Source organism: Garra rufa, chromosome 4 (assembly GCF_049309525.1).
Source record: "Garra rufa chromosome 4, GarRuf1.0, whole genome shotgun sequence".
In the NCBI taxonomy this organism is placed as follows: domain Eukaryota; kingdom Metazoa; phylum Chordata; class Actinopteri; order Cypriniformes; family Cyprinidae; genus Garra; species Garra rufa.
Window position 1 is genome coordinate 10,821,631 of NC_133364.1, and position 27,342 is coordinate 10,848,972.

Here is a 27,342-nt window from a genome sequence, read left to right on the forward strand (position 1 = left end):
AAAGAAATTAATTCAATAATAATCAAAAAAGCAAAGAGACTATTAAGATAAAATGAATTTAAATTAAAGAAACTATTGAAATAAAATCAAATATTAATAAAAGACAATACAATACAACTACTTAAATAAAGTATTAGAATAAAATAACATTTACAACAGAGAAACAAATAAAAAAATAAATAAAATTAAATACATTAAAAATTCAATAATAATAAAAGCAAAGAAAGTATTAAAATAAATGTAAATTAAATATATCTGACAGTTTAATATCTATAAATATATTTCATATATATATATATATATATATATATATATATATATATATATATATATATGAAATCACTATCACTCATTATGAGTGCTGTAAATAATAAATATGCTATATATTATATGAAATATATTGACAACTAAATATTTAGTTGTATATATTTTTCATATAATATATATCCGTTTTTTTATTTACAGCACTCATATAATGATAGATTCTTAAAAATAAAAAAAACTGAGTAAATGCAGGACAATTAAATTCTAAATTCAAATTTATTTAAAATTTGAAATCATTATTTCATGACCATTTTATAAAATAAAATAAAATAAAATAAAAATGTCTGAACTCATTTGGAGAGTTCACATGAGCCAAAGCCTGAAACTAACAAGTGTTGCCCAAAGGCTGACAGAAACTATAAGCGAGTGGGATATGGCACTATTCATGACAAAGGAAGTGATTTGAATGTGGGAATGGAGATGCTTTTGTTTTTCTCACTCGCAGGATCTCAGCTGCGCAGCCGTTTCTCTGCACTCCCACACTCTCCATCAACACAGCGCTACAAAACCCCTGGTGTTGTACGGCGTATCGTGAATCATTTACATCAGGTACACACTGGTCTGACAGCTACTAGTTGCTTACTTTTCTGGACGCCTATTGTAAATGCTTAACTACATAGACATACTCATTTGCATCTTTACAAATAAAAGTTTACATATAGAATGTATGAAAAAAAATTATCTTATTGAAATGTGTAGTAAAAAAGATTTGAAAGATTTACATCATTTAAAAAATCCACATGATGCACGTCTTTAGCGAAATACAGGTTTGTAAACACTTCATTTAATTTCTAAAGTCTTTACTGTGTTGTAAATTATATTGTTTTATGCAAGGCAACAGGGCAATTTTTTACTCAAACTGTTGCAGTCTGTCAGTCATATAAAGGCAGTCAATGGGACCCATGGCCTTGAGAGTCAAAAAAACAAAACATACACAGACAAAACCTAATGAAACCCTGCGGCTGGTGATGATACAGAGATCTTAAGAAATGAAACAATTGGTCTGTACAAGAAACACTATTTATATAATTTTTTACCTCTGATCCACCACAATGTCCAACTGTCCTGAACGCATTCACAACAGCCGGCTTGTGACGTGTTAATGTGATCTGGCATTGTAAATGCATGTGTGGAAGCAATCTGTCAGGCGTTTACAACACAAGTTTACACAGAGAGATTGTGAGTACGACGGCTACTCGAAACGGTAAATAAAAGTGCTTATCCTGATTGCTGCAACCGATTAAAAAGTGTTGACTTTTTACAGACTCAAAACTTTTGAGCCTGATCGACTGAAATTATGGTTGCTCGCTCCTTGGCTCTTTATATTTGCTGGCTGTTGTGAATGTGCTCAGGACAGTTGGACATTGTGGTGGATCAGAGGTAAAAAATAATATAAATACGGTTCAGTTTCTTGCACAGACCGATTGTTTTGTGTGTTACGACCTCAATGTATCTTCATCAGCCGCAGGGTTTGATTTGGTTTATGTATTGGTGTTTGTTTTTTTGACTCTCAAAGCCATGGAGCCCATTGACTGCCATTATATAACTGACAGACTGCAACGGACTGCAACTGCATTGTGAGTTACTGAAGAAACAAAGTCACCTTCATCTTGGATGCCATGCAGGTAAGCAGATAAACATCAAATTTTCATTTTTGGGTGAACTATCCCTTTAAACTAAAGCCAGCCAGGATGTCCTCTAGTGTTTAGACTGGTGTTCTACTAAAAGCCTTAAAGTCATCAAGGCTAAAGTAGAGAGAACAAAGACACAGGTCTTTAAGAAGTTTTATACATCCACTGGCATCTTGCTATTCTTGTCTCCTCTTCTTATCACTAGAAAAGCATGGAAGGCTTACATCGCTTCTTCTGCAGCCCTTCAACTGAAAATTACAACCAAAAGCCGTACAATGGGGACATTGTATCAATACTTTACTTAGTGCTCACAGTGTGCAACCACGTGACGCAATCGATATAATGCCACCACTAGTCCAAAACATGTATTAAACAATGTGGATTTTTTTTATTTCAGTAATTATTTTAAGAGGTTTGGCTGACAAAAACCTCCCTAAACTAAACAATTAAATATGTATATGCTTTGTACCATCACAGAAACATTCATTTCAGCGCCTGAGAAAAAAAAAGGAAAAAATGTGGTGAATTATGACGTTTTTTATAGTTTACTTTTGGAAGACAACCAGATAGGACTGTATTAAAATAAAATGTGCATAATTAAGACAGAAGTCACATAAATGAAATCTCCACCCAGGATTAAACTAACCCAGGGTTAAAATAACCCTGGATTAACAACACATTTCTTATGCAGAGTGCATTGTGGGAGTTGTAGGCGTCGACTTACACTCAGCAACAGGCACTTGTTCTCCTTGATGGCACCGAGGCAACCGAGGAAGCCCGTTACCATGACGACAGAGCCCAAGGTAATGACCAGATTGGCGGCGGAGAGGGAGGGGAAGGAGGGGGAGAATGTGGCGAAACTGCCCTGAGAAACGGACAGCCATATGCCCACACCTAAGAGCCCGCAGCCTGACAACTGAGGAGATAAGACAGTGGAGAGTGTATCATGTTAATAAACACACAGACACTCATTCATTATTGATCAAGCATGCATAAACATCAGTTCAACAGTGTTTTGTCTGGCTTTTACATGTCCCAAAGTGTAAAACTGACTCTTCGGGTTCATTCACCGAAGTCAAAGTAGGTCTCAGGAGGACCTGTGTGCCACTTTCCAAACTCAAGTTCACTCAAGGTAAGGTGTACTTACTGTTTCAGGACTGAGGTGGGTATGTGCGCGCATGCCTGACCAACAAAACGATACCTGTGTCAGCTCTCCCTGCTGTGAGAGCAATATAAATGCTAATGGAAGCGCAATAAAGGTTGTTGTTGAGTACTGAAGTGCGAATTTAGTGTGTGTCTAGAGCGTAGAAGAGTAGAAGGTGTGCTTGTTGAGGAGAAACTCTTGTAATTTCATGCTCAGGTAACCGAAATGTAACAGTAGCCCAGGCTGCTAAAGGCCAGGAGGAGAGGAGAAAGTTAGCTGAAACACCTGGACCAGCTCCAAACTGAAAACCAGAATATGCTGTATTTGTAGGGTAATTTACAATTTTATGTTCATATATCTATATCTATCTATCTATCTATATATATATATATATATATATATATATATATATATCTATATATATATATATATATATATCTATATATCTATATATATATATATATATATATATATATATATGAGCATTATATAAAAAGGGATATTATTGCTAAAGATTACATATAACAGCTTTGTTAAATTATTAGTGTTTGACTTACAAAATTATATTCATAATTATAGTTATTAGGATTAATAAAACATAATATAATTATATTTCTACAAGCAAATTTAGCTGCCACAACAGAAAAAAATATATGGACATTTAATGAAAAAAATTATAATTTATAGAACATTACATTTAAAAAATGGATATTCTTGCTAAATATTACACCTAACAGTTTTGTTAAATTATTAGTGTTCTACTTACTAAATTATTTTCATAACTACAATTATTGTAATTAATAATCAATAATAATATAATTAATGTTATGGCAGATGACCAATAAATGTTTATTTTAAGACCAATTAATGTATATATAAAAGGCTATTTTGTATAAATAAATAGGAATAAATAAATAAGTAATACTAAATATATATATATAAACTAAACTAAAACTAAACGCTACATTTAGGCATCAAAAATATATGAACATAATATGAAAATTGATAATTTATATAAACATCATATCAAAAAAGGATATTATAGCTAAAGATCTAACTATTATTGCTACATTTAACATTTTTGAATTTTACTTACCAAATTATTTTTGTCATTATAATTAATTATCGTAAAATAATTCTATTAATTTTATGGCAGATGACCAATAAATGTGTGATATTAAAATGTTACGCTATATATCTACATCTATATATCTATATACATCCACACACACACATACAGAATATTAATAAATAAAAAATTAAATCTGTTGTTTCTGCTACAAGTAAATTTGGACATCACAATCACATTATAATGGACAATATAAAAAATATTTTTAACAGTGTTATTGAATTATTAGTCTTCTTAAAGATTACATATATATAAACAAATTTATATTATCGATATTATCGGCCGATATTAGGCATTTTCCAAACTATCGGTATCGGCATTTATAATGGCCGATAAATGAATATTTCAAAAATAAAATAAAAACGGATGAAACACCCTTCAACCATGTCATGAGTGTTGGCGTTGTATAGTTTGTCCTTCAGAGGGCACTCTACACCGTCCCTGTTGGCAACACTCGTGTATAATGCGCCACACATCCTGCAACCCGCTGATCCAGCCAGAGAGAACCAGTTATCCGCGAGTGAGATCATCGGTGAAGTGTGTTCATGGTGAGTTGCTCACGAGACATACATTGCTTGAATAACAATTAAAAGAACATCCCCATCAGTTCTCTTAACTCAAATAAGCATGACAAAATTCGTGACTATCATGTCCAATTTTGCTGCTGTTAAATAAGCCGAGAGTGAAGCGGAATTAGCTAGTAATTACGTTACGCTGTTACAGTGTAGTTGACTGACTGTCCTTTTCTTTTGACAATGAGACTGAAGTATTTCTTTAATAGCGTAACGTGACAGTTATAGCAGTTATATCATATCTCCTTGACCTGTTATATTGAAAATGTATGTTTTACAATTTGCAGTATGACGTTATCCATCCAAGACCGCTAACGTTAACATTAATAAGCTGCCTAAATAAAGTAATGATTACTGTATTTATAACTAGTATATCTCTAGTTACAGTCCTTGCATTGTAAAATGTAGTTAGACTTGCGAGGAGTGAACATTTAGACATAGAGAAAAAGTATCAAATGTAGCTTGTGCATAAAAGTTCGCTTTTCTTTTACACGTGTGTGAAATCCAATGATGCCAAGTGTGCTTTGTAGACTGTCGTTCAGCCGCAGCATTAACGTGTCAAATGGATTTAGATCGCTAAATAGTAAGTTTTAGAAGGCAGGCAGCAACTGATGATTGAAAATGGTTTGATGTAGCTTGGTGGAAAAAAATTAAAAAGTGCAGGTAATGGGATAAGCAAGCTGACACTGTAATTATAAGGTAGCTTGTGACAATAATATTTTAGTGAATATTCATAAATAATACAAATAACTATTCTTGTACTAAACCTGCCTCTGCTGGACTGGAGCTATTGAGGATTGCTTGATTTAGTACACTACCTCATATACTATTAGCAATTTATATTTTGCTGTTGTTGTTATTCATCAGAACTTAACAGAATTTGTTTCCACTCCTATTCAAAGTAATATTTATGAAGCTTACCAAGTCTTTTAAAACTGGTAACTTTGATTTGGTTGTTGTTGTTTTTGTGTTTTTGTTCAAAGGACTTTACTTTTCATATCTTAAGTTTGTATTTTTATACATTTTATTTATCAGAACTTTAATATATTTTGATGTTCCTCTGTTCTGTTGTGACAATAAAAGAAACAAGTTTCTTTTTAAAATGCATTATCATATTATGTTAGTTAAAACTCATAAATAACTACAAATAACTAATATTAGGGAAATCTGTTAATGTTTTGTTGCGTGTTTCTGAAAAAAAAAAAAAATTAAAACAGATTTTAAAACCAACAAATATTTGTATCGGTATCGGCCTTCAGAATCCTTTATCGGTCGGGCTCTAAAACAAATTATATGAAAATATAAGTGAAATATATATTATAAAATATTTTGAAGGTCTTTAAATAAAATATTTAGCAGGGCAAGATGCTCTCTGTTAATCCTCCCTCACATAACGTGTGTCACTGCGAGATATGCCCTACAGTGCAGCGGTCTGGCTCCCCACACACTCCTCTTTTGAGTGTAACTGAAGGTGAAAAGCTGTGTCATTCAGTTCCCTCGAGAAAATACCCAGCATGCACTCTGAGAACCACTGAGAACTATGAAGAATCTGAAATGAGACAGAATCCTTACACTTGGAAAATGATGAGTCTAAAAAATAAGAGATAAAACAGGTGTGTGTGTTTGTGTCTCTGTGTGTGTGTGAGAGAGAAGCAGCAGAGCAAGCCAGGAAAATAGGTTAAAGATGAAAACTTTAAAAACCATGAAAATGAAAAGTATGGCACAGTAATCAGAAAGTCTGATAGGAAATAATTAGGATGCAAATTCAAGCAAGAAAAAATAAGCCAAAAGCACACAAACAAGAAAAATAACAGAATAAAACATAAACAGGAAGAGCTCAGAGTAAGTCTATTCTGTCCACAGGGGCAGATAGCTTTTAACCCAAATTTTAGCATTCATGACGCACTACCAGAATGAAGACACACACACAAACAAATTGAATTCAATCTATTCTCTCTGCCTTTGGAAAATCCTACATAATGGGTTTGTTCTTAATCTAATCCTGCATTTCAAATTGGGGGACTATTCGTTCGAGAGGTTTTCTTTACAGTGCACTGAATTCAAACACACATAGACTGAGGTGGACATTTTCTAGATAAAGGGTCTGAAGTAGCCACAATCAACACAATCAAGGTGCGAGGAGAAGAGAATGAGGACAGAGGGGACAGAAAGGACAGGAAAAAGAAATGAAAGAAAGGGAAAAGGGAAGTAAGGGACAGGAAAAAAGAAAGGAAAGGATACGAAAGGAAAATTACAGGAAAGGAAGGGACTGGAAAAAGAAAAGAAGAAAAGGAAAGGATGGACAAGGGACAAGGACAAGGAACAGAAAAAGGAAAAGGAAAGGAAAGGAAAGGAAAGGAAAGGAAAGGAAAGGAAAGGAAAGGAAAGGAAAGGAAAGGAAAGGAAAGAAACAGGAAAAGACAATGAAAATTAAAAGGAAAAGGAAAGGACAGGAATAGAAAGGAAATGAAAGGAAGGGACAAGAACAGGAAAAGGAACAGAAAATTAAAGGACAGGCACAGGACAGGACAGGACAGGACAGGAAAGGAAAGGAAAGGAAAGGAAAGGAAAGGAAAGGAAAGGAAAAGGAACAAGAACAAGAACTAGAACTAGAAAATGATAGAAAAGGAAAGGAATAAGACAAGGAAAGGAAAGGAAGGGACTGGAAAAAGAAAAGAAGGAAAGGAAAGGAAAGGAAAGGAAAGGAAAGGAAAGGAAAGGATGGGACAAAGACACAAACAGGGAAAAGGAAAGGAACAGAAAAAGGATGGAACACAAAAGAAAATGACAAAAACAGGAACAGGAAAGGAACAGCAACAGAAAGGAAAGGAAAGGAAGGAATGGAACAAGAATAAGGAAAAGGAAAGGAACAGGAAAAGGACAGAACGAAAAAGGAAAGAACAGGAACAGGAAAGGAAAGGAAAGGAAAGGAAAGGAAAGGAAAGGAAAGGAAAGGAAAGGAAAGGAAAGGAAAGGAAAGGAAAGGAAAGGAAAGGACGGGACAAGGTCAAGGAAAAGGAAAAGAATAAGACAAGGAATAAGACAGGAAAGGAAAGGAACAGAAAGGAAAAATGAATAAGACAATAAGGAAACAATAGGAAAAGGACTGAGGAATTAGAGAAAATAACAGGGCAGGAAAAGGCAAAGAAAATGAACAGAAAAGAATGGGAACAAGGGAAAAAGTAAAAGCAAAAAATAAATAAGGAAAAGGAAAAATGACAATGAAAAAACAAAACAATGGAAATGGCCCAGGAAAGAAAAGATATCAAATGTAAAAACAGGGAAAAGGAAAAGAGAAAGAACAATAAAAGGGTGAGAAAAGAAGTAATAGAAAGAAAATAAATTACCTGAAAAGGACAGGGAAGAAAATGGAGGGAAAAGCAATAAGGTAATGGAAAAGGAAAGGACAACAGGCAGGAAATGGAAAAATAAATGACAGGAAAAGGGATAGCAAAGGAAATTAGAAAGGAAATTAATGGAAAACGACAGGGAAAATAAAAGGAATTAAAAAGAAGGAAACAAGGAAATAAGAAAGGACACATGAAAGTGAAAGAAAAGGAATTCAGTTAAAAAGAAAGGAATTGTAAAAAACACGAAAATGAAATAAAAGGATAAAAGACAGGAAAAGAGGTAGGAAAAGGCAGAGAAGAAAAGAGTATAAAGGTGCAAGAAAGGAAATGGGACAGTACAGACAGTACAGGAAAAAGGACAAAGGAAATGAAAAAGGAAAGGAACAGAAGAAATCAATAGATGGAAAGGAAATAAAATTAAAAAAGGAAGGGAAAGAATAGAAAATAACAGAAAAAGGCAAGAAAAGAAAGTAAATAGATAAGAAATAAAAGGAATGTAGGCAGCATCGATGAATAAGTATTCGAAAGAATGAAACAGAAGAGCTAGAAAAGTTGAGTGAGTCGTTCATGTTAATAACAGATCCCACATGCAAAACTGACCACACACCCACTAATGACTGAACTGTGTGTGCCTGGCCTTAACTTTCTGACTCATGTATTAAACATAGAGATGAGAGCCATCAGGCTCAGTAATGTCAAACACATGAAATATAGATTAGCAGCGACCTAAAACACCTCCTCAACTCCACTCAGAAACATCATTACCACCCCATTTACATTTCATACAAAAATATAATACAAATGCACACAATGCATCAACTGTCTCTCACATAAGCAGCGGGATCAAGGGTGTTTGTATTGTGTTATGAGAAGACTTTATTGAATGCCTCTAAACCTTGTAATTCAAAACAGCAAAGTAATTTCCCTTCAATGGAGAACTGAACTCCGAAATTAAATTCCAGCGAAGCAAACGAAAACCACACTACTGCTTTGACAAACCATTCCATCTCAAGGTAATTCTATCTAAAGCTTCCAAATTGCTTTTATCTCACTCCTCCATCTTTCTTTTATTCCCTCTCCGCCCCGCGGTTTAAAGTGTACAGTGTAAAATCTCCAGGCGTTTGCAATCCATAATTTCCTTATTCTTTTATGTTCCCTTCGCCATCATTATATGGGTGTATATGTGGGTGTGTGTGCAGTGGGAGATTTCAGATCAGTCGGGAGATTTTTCTCAAGTTTCCTACTTCCGTCATTAGACTGGCTCAGAATCAAACAAACAACAACACGCACAGCAGATCAAACGAGCAAAATCTCACAACTCACAGACCCGTAACCTGACACACATTCTTCCTGTTGCAGATACACAACAACTACAACATAGACTGAAACGTTAAACTGGGGGCCTATAGGAGATGTTAGAATTAAAGAGCGAGAGGAAAGGAGGGGGATTTGGTTGAGTGCTCTGGTTTAGATGAATATGTATTTCTGCCTTTGATCTAAGAGCATTTAACACCTCGTGATGAACCTCCTTGCTTCAGCCTCTCACTGCAGCACACACATGTATAAATGCATGACATTTTCACAAACACTGAGTGTGGTGTCAATTTGCAGCAAAATACTAGAGTTATTACCAGAAGCGTCATGACCAGAGTGGATTTTGAATATAATTTTGTAATTATTAATTTATACATTTGAGAATTAAGGACGGAGAGTGTAATTGGAATATCCTACACATTTTAAGGGATGCATATGCATGAGTTTCCAGCTGTTTGTGATTACTGGCATCTTTAGAAACTGTTCTATACAGAATGCATTCACAACTATCAGTTTCTAGCCACTGATTTCTCTAATATCTTTCCTGACTTGGGATTTAATTAATATCTGTTGTTTTTTTTCCTAGGCTAAAACTGCTATTTTTATTTTGTCTGATATTTTCATGATTGTGGGATCCTGCTGTGTGCAGCATGAAAAAATAAACACCGTATCTGTGCACAAAACACAGACACTATGCAACTTCTTATCCCATACTGAATCTGACAATCATCCACATGAAAATACAACTGTTTAAAAAAAATTCTTACTTACTCTCAGGCCATCCAAGATTTGTTTCTTCACTGAAATGTTTTTAAAAGAAGTCCCTTCTGCTCATCAAGCCTGCATTTATTGGATCCAAAGTACAGCAAAACAAAACACTAAAATGTTTAAATATTTTGCTATTTAAAATAACTGTTTTCTATTTGAATATATTTAAAAACGCTATTTATTCCTGTGATTTCAACGCTGATTTTTTTTCACACAATCCTTCAGAAATCATTCTAATACTCTGATTTGTTGCTCGAAAACATTTATTATTATAAATATTATGTTGAAAACAGTTAGTAGAATTTTTTCAGGTTTCTTTGGTGAATAAAAAGTTCGGAAGAACAGCATTTATCTGAAATAAAAATCTTAATGATGTCTCTTCACTTTTGATCAATTTAAAGCATCCTTCCTAAATAAAAGTATTAATTTCTATAATTTCACAAGAACAAATTACATTTTAAAATATATTCAGATAGAAAACAGTTATTTAAAATAGTAAAAATATTTAAAAATGTTTCCTGTTTTTGCTGTACTTTAGATCGAACAAACATTTTTTTTACTCAAAAGCTGGTTTTAATGATGGACTTGTTTCTTACAAGCATGCAGTTTTCACCTCACAACAAGATGTTAATTGATGGACTGGAGTAGTGTGAGTTACTTGTGGATTTTTATCATGTTTTTATTAGCCATTTGGACTCTCGTTCTGATGGCACCCATTCACAGCAGATGATCCATTGGTGAGCAAAGAGACATAAATGTGCTACATTTTTCCAAATCTTTTCAGATGAAGAAACAAAATCATCTACATCTTAGAGTAAAGCAATTGTTTTTTTCATTCCTTTAATACTTCAGGGTTGAAGGGATAGTTCACCCAAAAAGGAAAATTCTGACATTAATTACTCACCCTCATGTCATTCTAAACCTGTAAGACCTTCGTTCATCTTTGGAACACAAATTAAGATTTTTTAGATGAAATCCAAGAGCTTTCTGACCCTGCATAAACAGCAAGGGCGCTACCATGGTCAAGGCACAGAAATGTACAAGACGCGAAGGTGAAGAATTGTTGAATAAAGTCATTATTTTTGTTTTCTCACAGCTTTTTAAAATTACGTTTGAACCATTGACGTCAAAAGGACTATTTTATCAATGTCCTTACTACCTTTCTTGGCCTTGAATGTGTCAGTTGCATTGCTGTCTATGAAGGGTCAGAAGGCTCTCGAATTTCATCAAAAATATCTTAATTTGTGTTGAGAAGATAAACGAAGGTCTTATGCAATTTTAAATAATGACAGACATTTTATTTTTGGCTGAACCATCCCTTTAATATTTAGGATTGTGGTTTTCGACAATTTACCAACCCCAAGTATGAGCAATACTAAAAGTGATGTTCGCCTAGGCATACATTGCTAATGATCCACCCTGAACTCATATAATTGGCTGAGCCAAAAACAAACACTGCTGTGAACCATTACAACAAACAGCACAGAGACACCACGCTCACTTTTTGGGGAAAACATTGTACAAATAGCTTACTTTCAGCAGTCTCCGTGCATTAAACTTTGACAAGAGAAGGCATTTTGATAACAAGTAAGTGTGGGTAATTCATGCTCCACTTTGATACTCACCCAGAACAGCAGGTTGAAGAGGAACATCATGTATTTGACACAGCACAGGCATCCACGAGCCATCTTCAGCTTCTCGAACTCTAGGAGCAACACAAACGACAAGTCCAGGTAAAACACAACGTACTTCCCACCAGCAGACACTCGCTTATCCTGAGGCTTCCCCCCTGGCGTGACCGGGACCACGGCACCGTCGCTCTGCGCCGTTTGATCTTTGACATTTGACCCCCGGGAGCCGTAGAAGGCCCCCACGGCTAGGCGGTGACCCCGACGGGCCGCCCGGGTGAATTCTGACTCTGCGCTGTCCAATGAGGGGCTCCGCTGGACCTCGGATTCGTGGCTTTCACACCTCTGCATCATCGGAAGAAGGCCGAGCGGAGTGCATGTTTCACATACACACACACGCACACACTTACACACGCTGCAACTTAACACACAAGTCCAAAGTTGCCATTTGAAACAGCTTGCTCCGTAATTCCTTTGCCTTTCTCCCTGTGCTTCCTATTTGTCTTTTCCCTCTTTACGCTGTTCCTATCATGCATGTGGGAAAGCATGAGCATGTGCTTTCAACTTTCCCCGCTCTCGCTCCATCGCACTCTTTCATTGCTCTGCATCGGCATGAGTCGCTTTGCTGCATGTACCACTTTTTTTCTCTCAGCACGCTCTTGCTTTCCTGCAGTGCTATTATTAGAGATTCCTCTCCCGGCTCTTCCCATCCCAACTAGTGCTCTGTCCCTCTCTCTGCATCCTCCTACCTTCATTCGTTCATCCCTCTCTCTCTCTTTCTCTCTCTGGCTCCTCCTTCGGCACTCCGGCCAATCTGTTTGCAGGTCAATGGATGCATTATCTGCCTTCCCATGTACCTTTGAAAGTAGCAGCAGCCTAGCAGGAAAATGAAAGCTGACTGATGGAATAAATGAAGTCTTAGCACATGACATGTATGTTTGATCCCTGCAATATTGTACATATCTCTTGCTTAATCAGAGCCATTCTGCAGAAAGAGATTGTGCATTGCCAGTGTTTCCAGGTCATTTCTCTGTTGTGAAGCCAAGTGTAAAGCGTGCATCTGATTTGTTGTTTTCGGTGCTGTGTGATGTGGTTTGCACAACCTTTAAACACATTTACACATTAAAACACACTTCATACACAAAACATGCATTTGTTTTGCATTACAGCCTGGTGAAAATAACAATCCATAGAAGGGATAGTTCACCCGAATATGAGAATTCTGTCATTAATTACACACCCTCATGTCGTTCCAAACCCATAAGACCTTCAAGTATCTTTGTAACACAAATTAAGATATTTTTGATGAAATCTAAGAGATTTCTGACCCTGTAGGCAGCAATGCAACTACCACGTGCAAGGCCCAGAAAGGTAGTAAGGACACTGTTAAAATAGTCCATGTGACATCAGTGGTTCAACCTTATTTTATGAAGCTATGAGAATACTTTTGGTGTGCAAAAAACATAAATTACGACTTTATTTAACAATTTCTTCTGAATATCGTGATATGAAGTCCATGATACGATATTTGTTACGATATAAAAAAAGGCAAACGAAGATTTGGAAAATAATTAAATTTTTGTACATTTTAAAGTTAAATTACTGTATCTAATGCACTTTGGGAGTTTAAAATTAAGTGCTCAAACGCATGTTTTTAACTAAGAAAACTTAGTCAGAAAAAAGTCAGTAAATTGACTTGTACCTGAACTTTAAAGCGGACTCAACCCTTTTTTATTTGTGATATACTGTCTCAGTCTAAATTACATTCACACTGGTGTTTTAAGAAGCCAAACAAATTAGAATATAACAACAACAACAACAACCGTAATAGTCATATATTGTAAAATAACTGCACTGCACAATAAAGGAAAATTAATATTTCATAGGTATATTATTTTTGCTTTACACTACAGCATGGAAATTACAATACTTCTTTCCAAATTTCTAGACTTTAAAGAGATATTTTGAATTTGGATTGCAGTAACGGTACCCATTTAAACCGCTAGCTGTGAGCAATTCATACTGCACTTTAAGCATTTACTTTGACGGAAAACTCCAGCTTTAGTGAAAACAAGCTGATCGCCTCAACAATGTGTGGCTTCACTTTAAAATGCAGCGAAAACAGACTTGATTAAGGGATTAAGCCCTTTTGGTTTTGGCTCTTTTGACAGATACTGTGTCAAAACATAATGGCCTAAAACACAACTTTCAATATGTTTTATGTTAGAATAAGAAGATTAAATGTGTTTTAAAAATGACACTTTTTGCCCAGAAGACCTATCATTTCATATCGTCATGTGACCATAATAATACCAAGACAGTTTTGCTATCGTGATACTGATAATATCATTACATCCCTAGTTATTTTTGGGGTTTTTTGTGCACAAAAAGTATTTTTGCAGCTTCATAAAATTACGGTTGAACCACTGATGTCACATGGACTATTTTAACAACGTCCACCTTTCTACGCCTTGAACGTGTTAATTGCGTTGCTTTCTATGCAGGGTCAGAAAGCTTTTGGATTTCACCAAAGCTGTCTTGTGTTGTGAAGATGAACAAAGGTCTTACGGGTTTGGAACGACATGAGGGTGAATAATTAATGACAGAATTTTCATTTGTGGGTAAATCTCTTCAATCCAGGGCTTTCATACAGGGGAAACAATTTAGTCAGTGCTGATGATTTTTTAGATTAAAAAAGTTATTTTTTAAAGAAACCAACCAACCAGCTACCAGCAACCTCCAAAAAGCAACTGCCCTAGAAACTACCCTGAACAGCTTCAAACTAATTAAATAAATCACCTTTAGCTTTGAGTTTAAAGCTGCAAACTTTCGAAAGACTGCAGTCTCTCATTCCCATTTCAATCTATCAAACCAATGTCACATTCAATAAGAGTCGTTCTTCTAGCTAGTGATCCTGATTTAACCACTGGCTTGGATGCTTACTGACCTCTAACATGAGCTGCAGTGACGCACAGATGAGACAGCTTGTAAAACAGACTTGGTCTAAATTAAGCACATACACTGCAGTCCTCCAATAGATTGCACTGTGGCAAGGTGCTATGTCACATTTGATTTTAACAACTCATGTTTCTGGAGTTTTCTACTTGCAGCGAGTTTTCTGGGAAGACATACTTTCAAAGTTGTATCAGCTGAATGACTGACACTCTGGTAAACAATTGTGTAACAGAACAGAACAGAACAGACTGTATGTCTATACGTCACAGTTGAGTTTTTAATAACGACTCAAGATTCATATAAAATTGAGCAAAATCTGACTAAAAATACCACTGGGTATGTGATAGTTTGGAAATTATTAATACATATTTAATTTCTTTATTCTAAATTGCAAAAAAAAAATGGCTTAGCCCGAAGTCTTATAATTTAGTGAAGCAATACAATCATGGTATGTGGCTATTTATGTAACTAAACATTGAGATATTTCTGTAGCGATCCTCCTGTGACCGTTTTTATGATTTTTTAGCTATAATTCTTTCCCTCCAGTGCTCTTTCCACTCTAATTAAATGGCATTGTGATCTTGTGTAACTATGTGTGTGTGTGTATATGGTGCTGACTGAGTATTTCACCCTGCGGTGGCTTTGTGAGATCTGATGTTCTCAGGAAACTCATTAAACAGGATTTATTAACTGAACAATGTTTATTTTGCTGCAAGGGTGGACAATACTTTCCCACAGCTGCACAAACAGGCAGCAAATTTATACACCTATACTTTTGAGGACCTCCCATAAACATATATTGCTCCTCAGTTATTAATTAGCCTATTTTGGCACTGTGTTTTTTCAAATGTGACCCTGGACCAGTCATAAGGGCATTTTTTTATTTTTTTATTTGAGACTTAAACATCATCTGAAAGCTAAAATAAATAAGACAATATTTGGCCGAGATACAACTGTTTGAAAATCTGAAAAAAAAAAACTAAATATTCAGAAAATCGCATTTGAAGTTGTTGAAATGAAGTTCTTAGCAATGCATATTACTAATCAAAATTTAAGTTTTGATTTATCGTCACCTTAGAATTATAAGGTTCTATCTGCATTCTGAGCACTTTTGAGATATTGAGCTTCAAAGTTTTTCCATTCCGTAGACTTCTGTAGATAGAACCATTTTGTTTTCTAAAAAAAGGCCCAAATGTACACAGCTTACAAAAGAAACATCAAATAATGTAAATAAGTTGTCACAGAATAAGAATATGTGAATATCTCAATTTTGACAAAAATGTCAGATAGAACCTTATAATTCTAAGGTGATGATATTTACTTCATCAAACATGATCTTTACTTAACATCCTAATGATTTTTGGTATAAAAAAATCTATAATTTTAACCCATACAGTGTATTGTTGGCTATTGCTACAAGTTAATTTCTAAATATTGTATTGTCCATTGTTTATTTATGTCCTTTTATTATAGATTAACTACCGTTTATTTATACAACCAGTCATGACTGACGGATAGCTATGACTGGGCTGTATATAGTAATCAATATTGTTTTTTCTGCCATAGTTTGAATGGAAGTGCTTTATGAGTACATAATTTGGCCCTCTGGGTCATTGCAAAACAACCTGCTTTGGGCAAACTATTTGCTAAAATGAAACACCTGATTGTGTTCTCTGCAATTTGCGAGAACAGCACATATAGTACTACAAGTCAGGCCTGAATAGCGGCACACGTAACACTCCTGGGATACTTCTCTGGAATACTTTATGGCCTGTGCATCTAACGTGGTTGATGTCTGGGTGCCTGAATAGAGCATAACAGAAGAAGCTGTGGAGAATATCTGTTCACAGGTACTTAACGCATCCACAGTCAGGAACAGCTCTCATTTATTATACATACAGAGACGAGACGACAGAGAGGATTGCAAAATATCTGATGGAGAGAGATGGAGAGAGTATAAGACGCGTTCTTAATGTTCATTGTTTCTTCTTCTTAATGTTAACCAAAGATTTCTTGAGTGTGTATTTCATAATGTTACTGTTTTTAGTACCCTTTCTCGAATCTTTTGAGAATGTGCATACGTATTGGTGATGAGATATTATGTAAATCGTGCAAGAAAAGTACTATCTCTGAAGAAATTCTTCAAGAGATGACTACTCAGTCAGCATACGAAAATCACACATGCACTAGTCTGAGAAGTGCTAAAAATGTTTTAGTACAGTTCTATAATTATTATATCATATTTCTGTCAAGGCTGCATTTATTTGATCAAAAATGCTGTAAAAAATGTTTTCTATTTGCATGTATTTTAAAATGCTATTTATTCCTGTGATGCAAAGCTGAATTTTCAGCATCATTACTCCAGTCACATGATCCTTTAGAAATCATTCTTATGTTGATTTGATGCATTTTTTATAGGGGTCGACCAATCATCGGCTAGGATAAGCTTTTTTATAGTTATCTTATCGGTCATTTTCAAAAACCATTTGTCAAAAAACAAATTTAAAAGCATTTAAAGAATTATTGTCCGAGCCCTTGTTATTTTTCATTTTGACATTCATTTTTATTTTTACACCTTATCAACTGACAAACACACATTGTTTTATTATTATCAATGCTGAAACAGCTTTGCTGCTTAATATAGTTGTGGAAACTTGATTTTCTTTCAAAAGAACTGTATTAATTTTGAATATAAAGAAGGAAAGTTTTTGTCATAGCCCTTGTTATTCTTAGTTTTGACATGAATTAAAAATTATACAGTATATTGGTTCAAAATATCGGTTATCGGTCTACTTGATCTGTAATAATCGGTATTGGCATCGTCCCTAAAAAACACATATCAGTCGACTCCTATTTTTTTTTTTACAGTAAGACTTTTTACAGTTTAGTTTTTTGAAGACTTTCTTTCACTCGCCAAGCCTGCATTTCACTGGAAAAAAATTATTCATTGAATTTAGTAAAACTTTCTAAGTGGTTGCACTCAATTTATTTTAGCTGTATTAAAGTAAAAAAAAAATGTTGAAAGTTAGCCAACAAAATTAGTTTATTTAAATGTAGCTAAAATAAATTGATTGCAACCACTTACCAATGAATTTTTTTAGTGTTATTTGATCCAAATTACAGCAAAAACTTAGAAACTTAAAAAAATTATAGTACATTTAAAATAACTGTTTTCTATTTGGATCTATTTTAAAACGTAATTTATTCCTGTGATTTGAAAGCTGAATTTTCAGCATCATTACTCCAGTCACATAATCCTTCAGAAATCATTCTAATATTCTGTTTTGCTGTTCAAAAACATTTATTATTATTATTATTATTATTATTATTATTATTATTATTATTATGTTAAAAACATCAGTAAAATGTTTTTATGTTTCTTTGATGAATAGAAAGTTCGTAAGAACATCTTTATCTGAAACAGAAATGTCTTTATAATCACTTTTGATCAATTTAAAGCATCCATGCTAAATTAAAGTATTAATTTCTATATTTATTTTCCAAAAAATAATAATAATATATATATATATATATATATATATATATGTGTGTGTGTGTGTGTGTGTGTGTGTGTGTGTTTTGAACAGCAAATTAGCATATTTGAATGATTTCTGAAGGATCATGCGACACTGAAGACTTGAGTAATGATGCTGAAAATTTAGCTTTGATCACAGAAATATATTACATTTTTAAATATATTCGATTTATATATATATTATTAATATATTCACTGAAAGTAGTTATTTTAAATAGTAAAAATTTCAAACTTGTACTGCTTTTGCTGTATTTTGGATCAAATAAATGCAGGCTTGATGAGCAGAAGAGACTTTAAAAAACATGAAAAATCTTACTGTTCAAAAACTTTTGACAGGTAGCGTATACTATATTATATTATAATAGCACAGGAATAGTGTAGAATCTTTAATATTTCTCTTTAAGTTTATAGAATAAATTAGATTTTTTCTTAAATGTCTAAACCTAGTTTATTTCTAAGTTTGAATTTCAAGATCTTCAATGTGATCTCAGATTTTTGGACTCCACTGTCTGTAGTAAATGCTACCCAGATGTGTGTTTAAGAAGTATTAATTAAACAGACTCTGAGGAAGCACAATCTGCCACCTCATACAGCACTATAATGAACATCTGCGTGCCAATCTGCTCAGCGCTTCACACACACACACACACACACACACACACACACGCACACAGACTCAAGATACGCCTTCTCTCTGTACACTACTCATCGACAAAGTAGATCCTTCCAAGACAACGTGCTTTTCGTGACTTTATAGAAATGTTTCTCGTCGTACATGACTGTGGTTTCAAAGAGGCCATTTCGTTCAGCTGGACGCGCCGGCTTGCATGTAAACCGCACTCTCGGGCACTCAAGAGGGATGTATTCCCGAACAGTCTGCCCCATATGTAAATCAACTACCATTAACTCTCCATCCAGGGAATGTTGGTTGACTTGCTGGCAAAAAGCACATTCTAACACTTTCCAGGGAAATGGACGTTGCGTGTTTGGAAAGAAAGAACAAAATTAGTGCTGATTTCATCCTCCAGCAAGCAAAAAGCCTTTTAAATCTGCAATGCATCTTCTTTCTAAGAATTATAAAGTAGCTACAGCCAGTAAATGGCAGGACCGTGTTTCTTTTTCAGCATTTGTCTAAAATGTAACCCTTCTACCTTGCATACTCAGGTTGAATCACTAACTGTTGCAATACGTACTGCATACTAGATAAGAATGAACAGGTTCCAAATCATAAATGCATACTATTTCCACATATGCATTGAAATATTCAGGCTAATATTGCCTACAATCCCCACAAAATGTTTAATGATGGTTCTTCTGATGCAAATGTCTATAATTATACAGCACAGATGTCTGTGATATAATTTTATTATGCCATGTACTACACACACTCACTTGAAGTCATTCTCTTGGGTTTGTACCTTTTACATTAATAATGAGCTTTTGTACCTTTGAAATATCTGTCAACACACATCGCAGCCATACTAGAAAATAATACGTGTAAAATTATACTGAGTCGCATTGACTTGAAGACTTCTGACTGTATGCTGCATGAGTAAAGCAACAGCAGAAACAGAAAACAGCCTGTCTGATATTTTTATAACAACTGGCATTTTCATAAGACCAACTGTTTCAAGCAATGCCAATTCTAATAGCTTCCCTGTGCATGCATGAATATTAAAAACGCCTTCCATGCAGAAAATTTAATTTTCACTGTCAAAACAAAAAGTAGGCTCTTGATGGATAAGATATTAGTTTTAGAAGCAGGTGAATTAATTGCCTTCGCATCCGCAACTTGACCGAAATGCAAACCTAGTTGTTTTGCATGTGTGTACAGTTTAAGCTTAGTTCAGGAGCTACATAAAAGCTTCAGTTATCGTTAAAATGCCCTTTTATGATGCAAACCTTCAGCACAGGATGTACTCTTCCCGTGTATGACAGCCTGAGGGCATTTGCTGCTTTTTCAGTCTTTAATTATGTCATTAGCCTTTTTTCTGCTCTCCATTCAAAAGAGGCTATGCTCTTATCTGCTCCACTTCACACATTTGACGTCTTTTTTATGTTTTAATAAAACTACTTAGCATTACCAGTGTGACCTTTTTGGAGGTGCAATGAATTTTGGGATGCACTGCCCTCTAGTGGTATTAGAATAGGATACTGTAATATCTCTACTATCTGGCTGAGTAAGAGACTTGGCCAGACTCATATGCATACTTTAGTGGTAAAGTATGTAATGTAGACTCAAGAGTGCACACTCTTATTACATTGATACACATATGTTATTACAATTTTCTGAATTTCCAAAAAATCAAATACAGTATATACTTATAAATATGTGTGCATGTGTATGTATTTACATCATATATAACATATTATCTTCAAAAATGACCCAAAGATGGAAATAACTATTGTCCTGCCCATTTATTTATATGCACAAGAATATAAAATGTAAACATTAAGTCATATTATGATTATGTATGCACCATCATTTTGATTTAATAAACCTATTAGGAATATTAGAAACATAAAAATTAAATTACACTACTAGTCAAAAGTTTTTGAACAGTAAGATTTTAATGTTTTAATGAAGTTTCTTCTGCTCGCCAAGCCTGCATTTATTTGATCCAAAGTGCAGCAAAAATTTTGAAATATTTTTACTTTTAAAAACAACTGCTTTCTATTTAAATATATATTAAAATGTAATTTATTCCTGTGATCAAAGCTAAAAAAATATCATCAGAAATCATTCTAATGCTGATTTGCTGTTCAAGAAACGTTTTTATTATTATTATCAATATTTAAAACAGTTGAGTACATTTTTAGGATTCTTTTATGAATAGAAAGATCCAAAGATCAGCACTTGTCTGAAATAAAAAGCTTTTGTAACATTATACACTATTTAGTTGGAGTCAGTATAATTTTTTTTTTTTCTGAAGAAACTTCTACTCAGCTGTTTTCAACATAATAATAATAAAAATAAATGTTTTTGAGCAGCAAATCAGAATATTAGAATGATTTCTGAAGGATCATGTGACTGGAGTAATGGCAAAAAAAATCCGCTTGAAAACAGAAATAAATTACATTTTAAAATATATTCAAATAGAAAACAGTTGTTTTAAATAGTAAAAATATTTCAAAATTGTACTGTTTTTGCTGTACTTTGGATCAAATAAATGCAAGCTTGGTGAGCAGAAGATACTTCTTTAACAAACAAAAAATCTCAAATCTAAGGGTGCAAAAAAACCAAAATATTGAGAAAATCGCCTTTAAAGTTGTCCAAACGAAGTTCTTAGCAATGCATATTTCTAATCAAAAATTAAGTTTACGGTAGGAAATGTACAAAATATCTTTATGGAACACAATCTTTACTTAATATCCCAATGATTTTTGGCATTGGAATAAAAGAAAAATGTATAATTTTGACCCATACAATGTATTTTTGGCTATTGCTACAAATATACCAGTGCTATAACAGACTGGTTTTGTCCAGGGTCACATATTTTAAATGAAAGAGCTGTATTAATAGCTATATTAGGCAAATTCAGAATATTTTGATATAGACAATAATATTCCAGTAGTTGTAGATTCTTTTTAGATTAAAGTCTTAACTAAAACCTTAATAGGCAAGTGATGTGAGTGTAAATATGCTCAGTGTTTTCATGAGTCTGCAGCAGATACGCAGCAGCTGCTTTCTTTCAGAGATGCGCTTTTTAGATGCGCCAATTCTGCACATTCCAGTGCAGCGCTAATCACACACACACACACACACACACACACACACACACACACACACACACACACACACACACACACACACACACACACACACATGTTGGGTTTACATGTTTTATGGGGATTTAATGGTTTTTATACTGTACAAACCGTATTTTCTATCGCCCTACACCTACCCTACACCTAAACCTAGCCCTCACAGGAGATTGGGCACACTTTTACTTCATCAAAAAAACTCATTGTGCATGATTTATAAGCCTGTTTCCTCATGGGGACCTGAGAAATGTCCCCACAAGGTCAAAATCTACTGGTATTCCTATCCTTGTGGGGACATTTGGTCCCCATAACGTGATGAATACCAGGTACACACACACACACACACACACACACACACACACACACACACACACACACACACACACACACACACACACACACACGATGCCCTGAATACTGAAATAAAGTTTATTGAACGCTTAAAAAGCGTAGTTTAATTAAACTGTAGGCCTTGAACACAGATGCACTCCTCTTCCATGAACAGGGCCAAATCTACTCCATCTACTGTATCCTAACGTTACGTCAACATCTGCGTAAATTGCGTAACGTTATCTTTCCATATCAAGAAGTTTCCGTAGCAGCAGAGATTTTTCATCTACGACAGACTAGTCTGATCTAGCTTGACACTTTTATACTTACATATACGTTTGTTTTTATTTATATACCACATTACAAACACAAAACAAAACTGGAAGTGTTTCCTTAAAGTGATTTAAACATACCCAAAGTTAGCATTCGATAAACATCAACATAAAACAAACGACCATAGGCTACTAAACAACTACAAATATTATAAATATAAACATATACAGACACTTATGTCGCTTTTTAAGCCTTACTCACCTCTTTGGAAGCACAGCTTAGGTTTTCCGACTTGCTTTCTTCTTCTTTCCGAGTAACTCTTTTCACTTTCGTTTGCTTTTGTTTGTATAGACGTAACGTAAAGCTGTTTTAACTGTGACAAATAAAGGTTAAACGCATATAAACTGTCGTTAAGCAGACTTTTGCTTTCATGGTAGTCCCTAAAAAAGTTCCGGAGCTCGATAAACTCGGAATGGCAGTAAGTTTTCCCACGAACGGAAACTGTGTAGCAGGAAAGATGGAGAGGCGTGACTTCACTCCCGTTTACGGTCAGAGCGAGAACTGCTGAAAATCCATTGCACTGGGAAACACTTCCGGTGTTTTTCAGCAGGGGGCGCCCCGTTCACACACAACCACAAACAAGGGTTATCGTTAAAAATACTCAAAAATAACGAGGCTTGTAATTCCTAAAATGAAATTTAGGGTACAAAAGGCACTTTTAGTCATTGAATCATTTCTCTCTGTGAAAAAGAATGCGTCGCCTTTAAAAAAATGTCTGAATAGAATTTTTATATATATATATATTTAGTGCAGTGTGTATATATATTTTTTCTTTTTTTATATATATATTTTCTTTTCCTTCAAATAAGCATTACAATTAAATATACAAGTAAATAAAATTGTATAAAACTAGGCATATTAACAACTTTTATTTTTCCCTAAACAGAATTTTGAACTGATAAATAATAATAACTGAATAATTAATAATAATTTTGGTAATTACATGTAAATTTTATATATATATATATATATATATATATATATATGTGTGTGTGTGTGTGTGTGTGTGTGTGTGTGTGTGTGTGTTTTTCTAAACTATAAGTTTTTTTTTATTGCTTATTAGTATTAGCGTTATAACTAATGTTTTAAGGACACCAAAGAATACTGTATTTGTGACTCTGGACCACAAAACCAGTCATTAGGGTCTTTTATACATCATCTGAAGGCTGAAAAAAGCTTTGTTAGGATAGGACAATATTTGGCTGAGATACAGCTATTAGAAAATCTGGAATCTGAGGGTGCAAAAAAATCAAAATATTGAGAAATTGCCTTTAAAGTTGAAGTTCTTAGCAATGCATATTACTATTCAAAAATTAAGTTTTGATATATTTATGGTAGGAAATTTACAAAATATCTTCATCGAACAGGATTTTTACCTAATATCCTAATGATTTTTGGCATAAAAGAAAGATCAATCATTTTGACCCATACAATGTATTATTGGCTATTGCTACAAATATACCTGTGCTACTTAAGACTTAAAAGTTTGTGGTCCAGGTTCAAATTTATGGTTTTATGCCAAAAAACAATACAGTGGCCAAACTAAAAATGAAAATGTAATAGTCCATATTTTTTCTCAAAATAAAGGTTGTTTAATGCAAGTAAGTTTGACAGAATTAAATATAACAGCAATAAAATGTCAAATAAATTATTTGCAAGTACTGTAGATTTTGCAGAGAAAATCAAGATAATTAAAAAACCCACACGTTTCATTCAATAAATGAATGTGTCTTTATATTAAGAATGGACAATTGTGTGTAAGGTTAGCTTATACAGGTTAAACAACAGAAACTGTTGTAAGTCATGTCCGAAAAAATGAAAAACATTCCAGTCAGACATTAAGACAGGCCTTATTTTGTATATCTAAGTTTACATGCGTCAGTCTGTACTGTACATTGTACTGTACAATGTGGTTATGTATGCCATTCCATAATTCTGGGTAAAACTACAGATGTACCTTAAAGGAGAAATTCACTTCCAGAACAAAAGTTTACAGATAATTTACTCACCCCCTTGTCATCCAAGATGTTCATGACTATCTTTCTTCAGTTGTAAAGAAATTATGTTTTTTGAAAAAAAAAAACCATTTCATATAGTGGACTTCTATGGTGCCCCCGAGTTTTAACTTCCAAAGTGCAGTTTAAACGCAGCTTCAAATGTCTCTAAACTATCCCAGCCGAGGAAGAAGGGTCTTATCTAATGAAAATGACCATTTATATACTTTTTAACCTCAAATGCTCATCTTGTCTAGCTCTGGATGAACTCTGTGTATTTAAAAAACTCCCATCTCATTTTCTTCTCCAACTTCAAATCATCCCAGATCTAAACAAAATGAGCATTTGAGGTTAAAAAGTATATTAACTGTAATTTTTTTTTTAGAAAATAACCAAATGTTTGGCTAGATAAGACCTTTCTTCCTCGGCTGGGATCGTTTAGAGCCCTTTGAAGCTGCATTTATGGGGAGACACTGCAGGCAAAAAAATGCTGTTTTTTCATGCACCCGTCAAGTTTGAGATTTTGGGCTTTTTGGTTTTTCACAAAGTGTTTTTTCAGACTAGTGGAAAGGAAACATCCAAAAGACACTGTTAAGTGTTTCCTTTATAGCACTTTATCTATTTGTGTCAATAGATTTCAATTACAATGCATATTTTTAAAGACCGTTTTCTCAAAATGAGTTTTTTCTCCTACACTGAGCCATAAATCTCCACTTCAGTAGTACTTACACACACCAAACTTTACATTTTTATTCTGTCTATATCCTGAAGGTTTTTACAGAGGCATTTGTTTATATATAAACATTTAATTCCCCAAAAATGGAATAAAATATAGTGTTTCCTGTCTGTTTTTTCTGAATTATGTCGTGACGAAATGAGATACTCAAAATCCCCTCTGTACAAACACTTGACTCTAATATGTCAAAAAAATTAAACAATAATTTTGAAACTGACTTCATCCAGTGTTTAGATTTTTGCACTAGAAATGTATGCAAACTAGTGCATATTTCATTGAACAAGGCCTCATTTGCATATTTAAACTTAGGATTTTACAAAACTTGTAATACAAAAAATGTTTGCGATTATCAAAGTAATCAATCAACTGGGTAAGGTGATAACTATTAGTTCATTTTTTTTACCCTATTCACCTGCAGTGTCTCGCCATAAACTCCACTATATAGTCCACTATATGGAGAGAAATCCTGAAATGTTTTCCTTAAAAAACATAATTTCCTTACGACTAAAGAAAGAAAGACATGAACATCTTGGATGTCAAGGGGGTGAGTAAATGATCTGTAAATTTTTGTTCTGAAAGTGAATTTCTCCTTTAACTTTATCAACAAAGAAAGCCAACGAAAAAAATGTTCCTTTGCATAGTGGCGTAGCAGTCTCACAGTAGCGTTATTTGGCAGCAAGACATTGCCATTTGTCCTTATTAGTCCGGGGATTCATTATTTAGACACCTATGTTCTTGCACATACGACCCAGAGTGCAGATGGACGGGCCGGTTTGGGCCGATGAAGACAGCAGCTGCGTATTTGGGTTGCACAAACAGACACAGAGTAGCCCTTCAAGCGATACGATGAGATTCGTGCATGTGCGAGTCAGTCCCATTGCATATTGAAGCCCTTGGAAAGGATGACGGCCTCCAGGTCATTGTCCTCTTCTTTTTCCCTCACTCTCTGCTCCTCCAACAAGGCCACCAATGCATCCCTCTGCTCCACCACATCCAGCATCTCGCTTAATATTCGCCTTTCCTCCGCCAGCTCATCCTCCCCCTTCAGATGGTCTGAGAGAGAGAGAGAAAGAGGTGCTGTGAAATTGTTATTAATTGAAAACCACTATGAGAGAAAACCTCAGAGGAACTATTAATATCCTCTGCGTGTACTAACCGTCCACCGCCATGCGCTCTCTGAGCTCCTGCTGTAGTCGGCTCTGCCTGTCCTCCAGCTCTAGTTCACGTGCACTGCGTAAGGACCATACAGATGTGAACAGAGCGATCTAACAATACTAGACCATCCCATCCCAGAAACAGAACACTTATGTAATACCTGATGTAATCACATAATGCCAGATCTTTAAACATTCAAAAAGTTTAATACTCACAATATCATGAGCTCGGATTCATAGCGCACCAGAGCATTCTTCTCCTGCACCAGTTTAAACCACTGATGCATTAAGCTAGGATCGTCTTTTTTTCCCATTCCTATGAGTGAGAGGAAGAGGAGGATGGGACACTGTATTTGATGGACATGTTGTCATGTATATGCATGAGTATGCTTATAAGCAGGGTCCAAATAAATACTTTGAGCACTAAAATGTGTTAAAAGGTTTTTGGATTTTGTCTCTCAATAAAATATGGCCATACTATAAGAATGATAGTGTGAAAGATAATTAACAACATGCAAGTCAAATGAAAAACATATTACAAATATTTTATAAAAAAAAAAATATATATAAAATATATATTTTTTTTCTTTTAAATCTATTTATTAAATATTTGTATTTTTATAAATAATGAAAGACATGCAAGTCAAATGATAAACATTTTACAATTTTTATATATAAAG

The 27,342-nt window shown here is 34.4% G+C and overlaps 1 protein-coding gene across 1 annotated transcript in view; it reads right to left on the bottom strand.

The window, feature by feature from the left end:
- Positions 1-12,583, bottom strand: part of tspan9b (tetraspanin 9b) — a 14,286-nt gene extending 1,703 nt beyond the window's left edge. Inside the window, exons 1-2 of the mRNA XM_073837709.1 lie at positions 11,858-12,583; positions 2,680-2,871 (exon numbers count right to left, since the gene is read on the bottom strand). Coding sequence (XP_073693810.1) covers positions 2,680-2,871; positions 11,858-12,214 — 549 coding nt within the window. The 5' untranslated portion in view covers positions 12,215-12,583. The remainder of the gene's footprint in view (positions 1-2,679; positions 2,872-11,857) is intronic.
- Between the last annotated feature and the right edge of the window lie 14,759 nt (positions 12,584-27,342).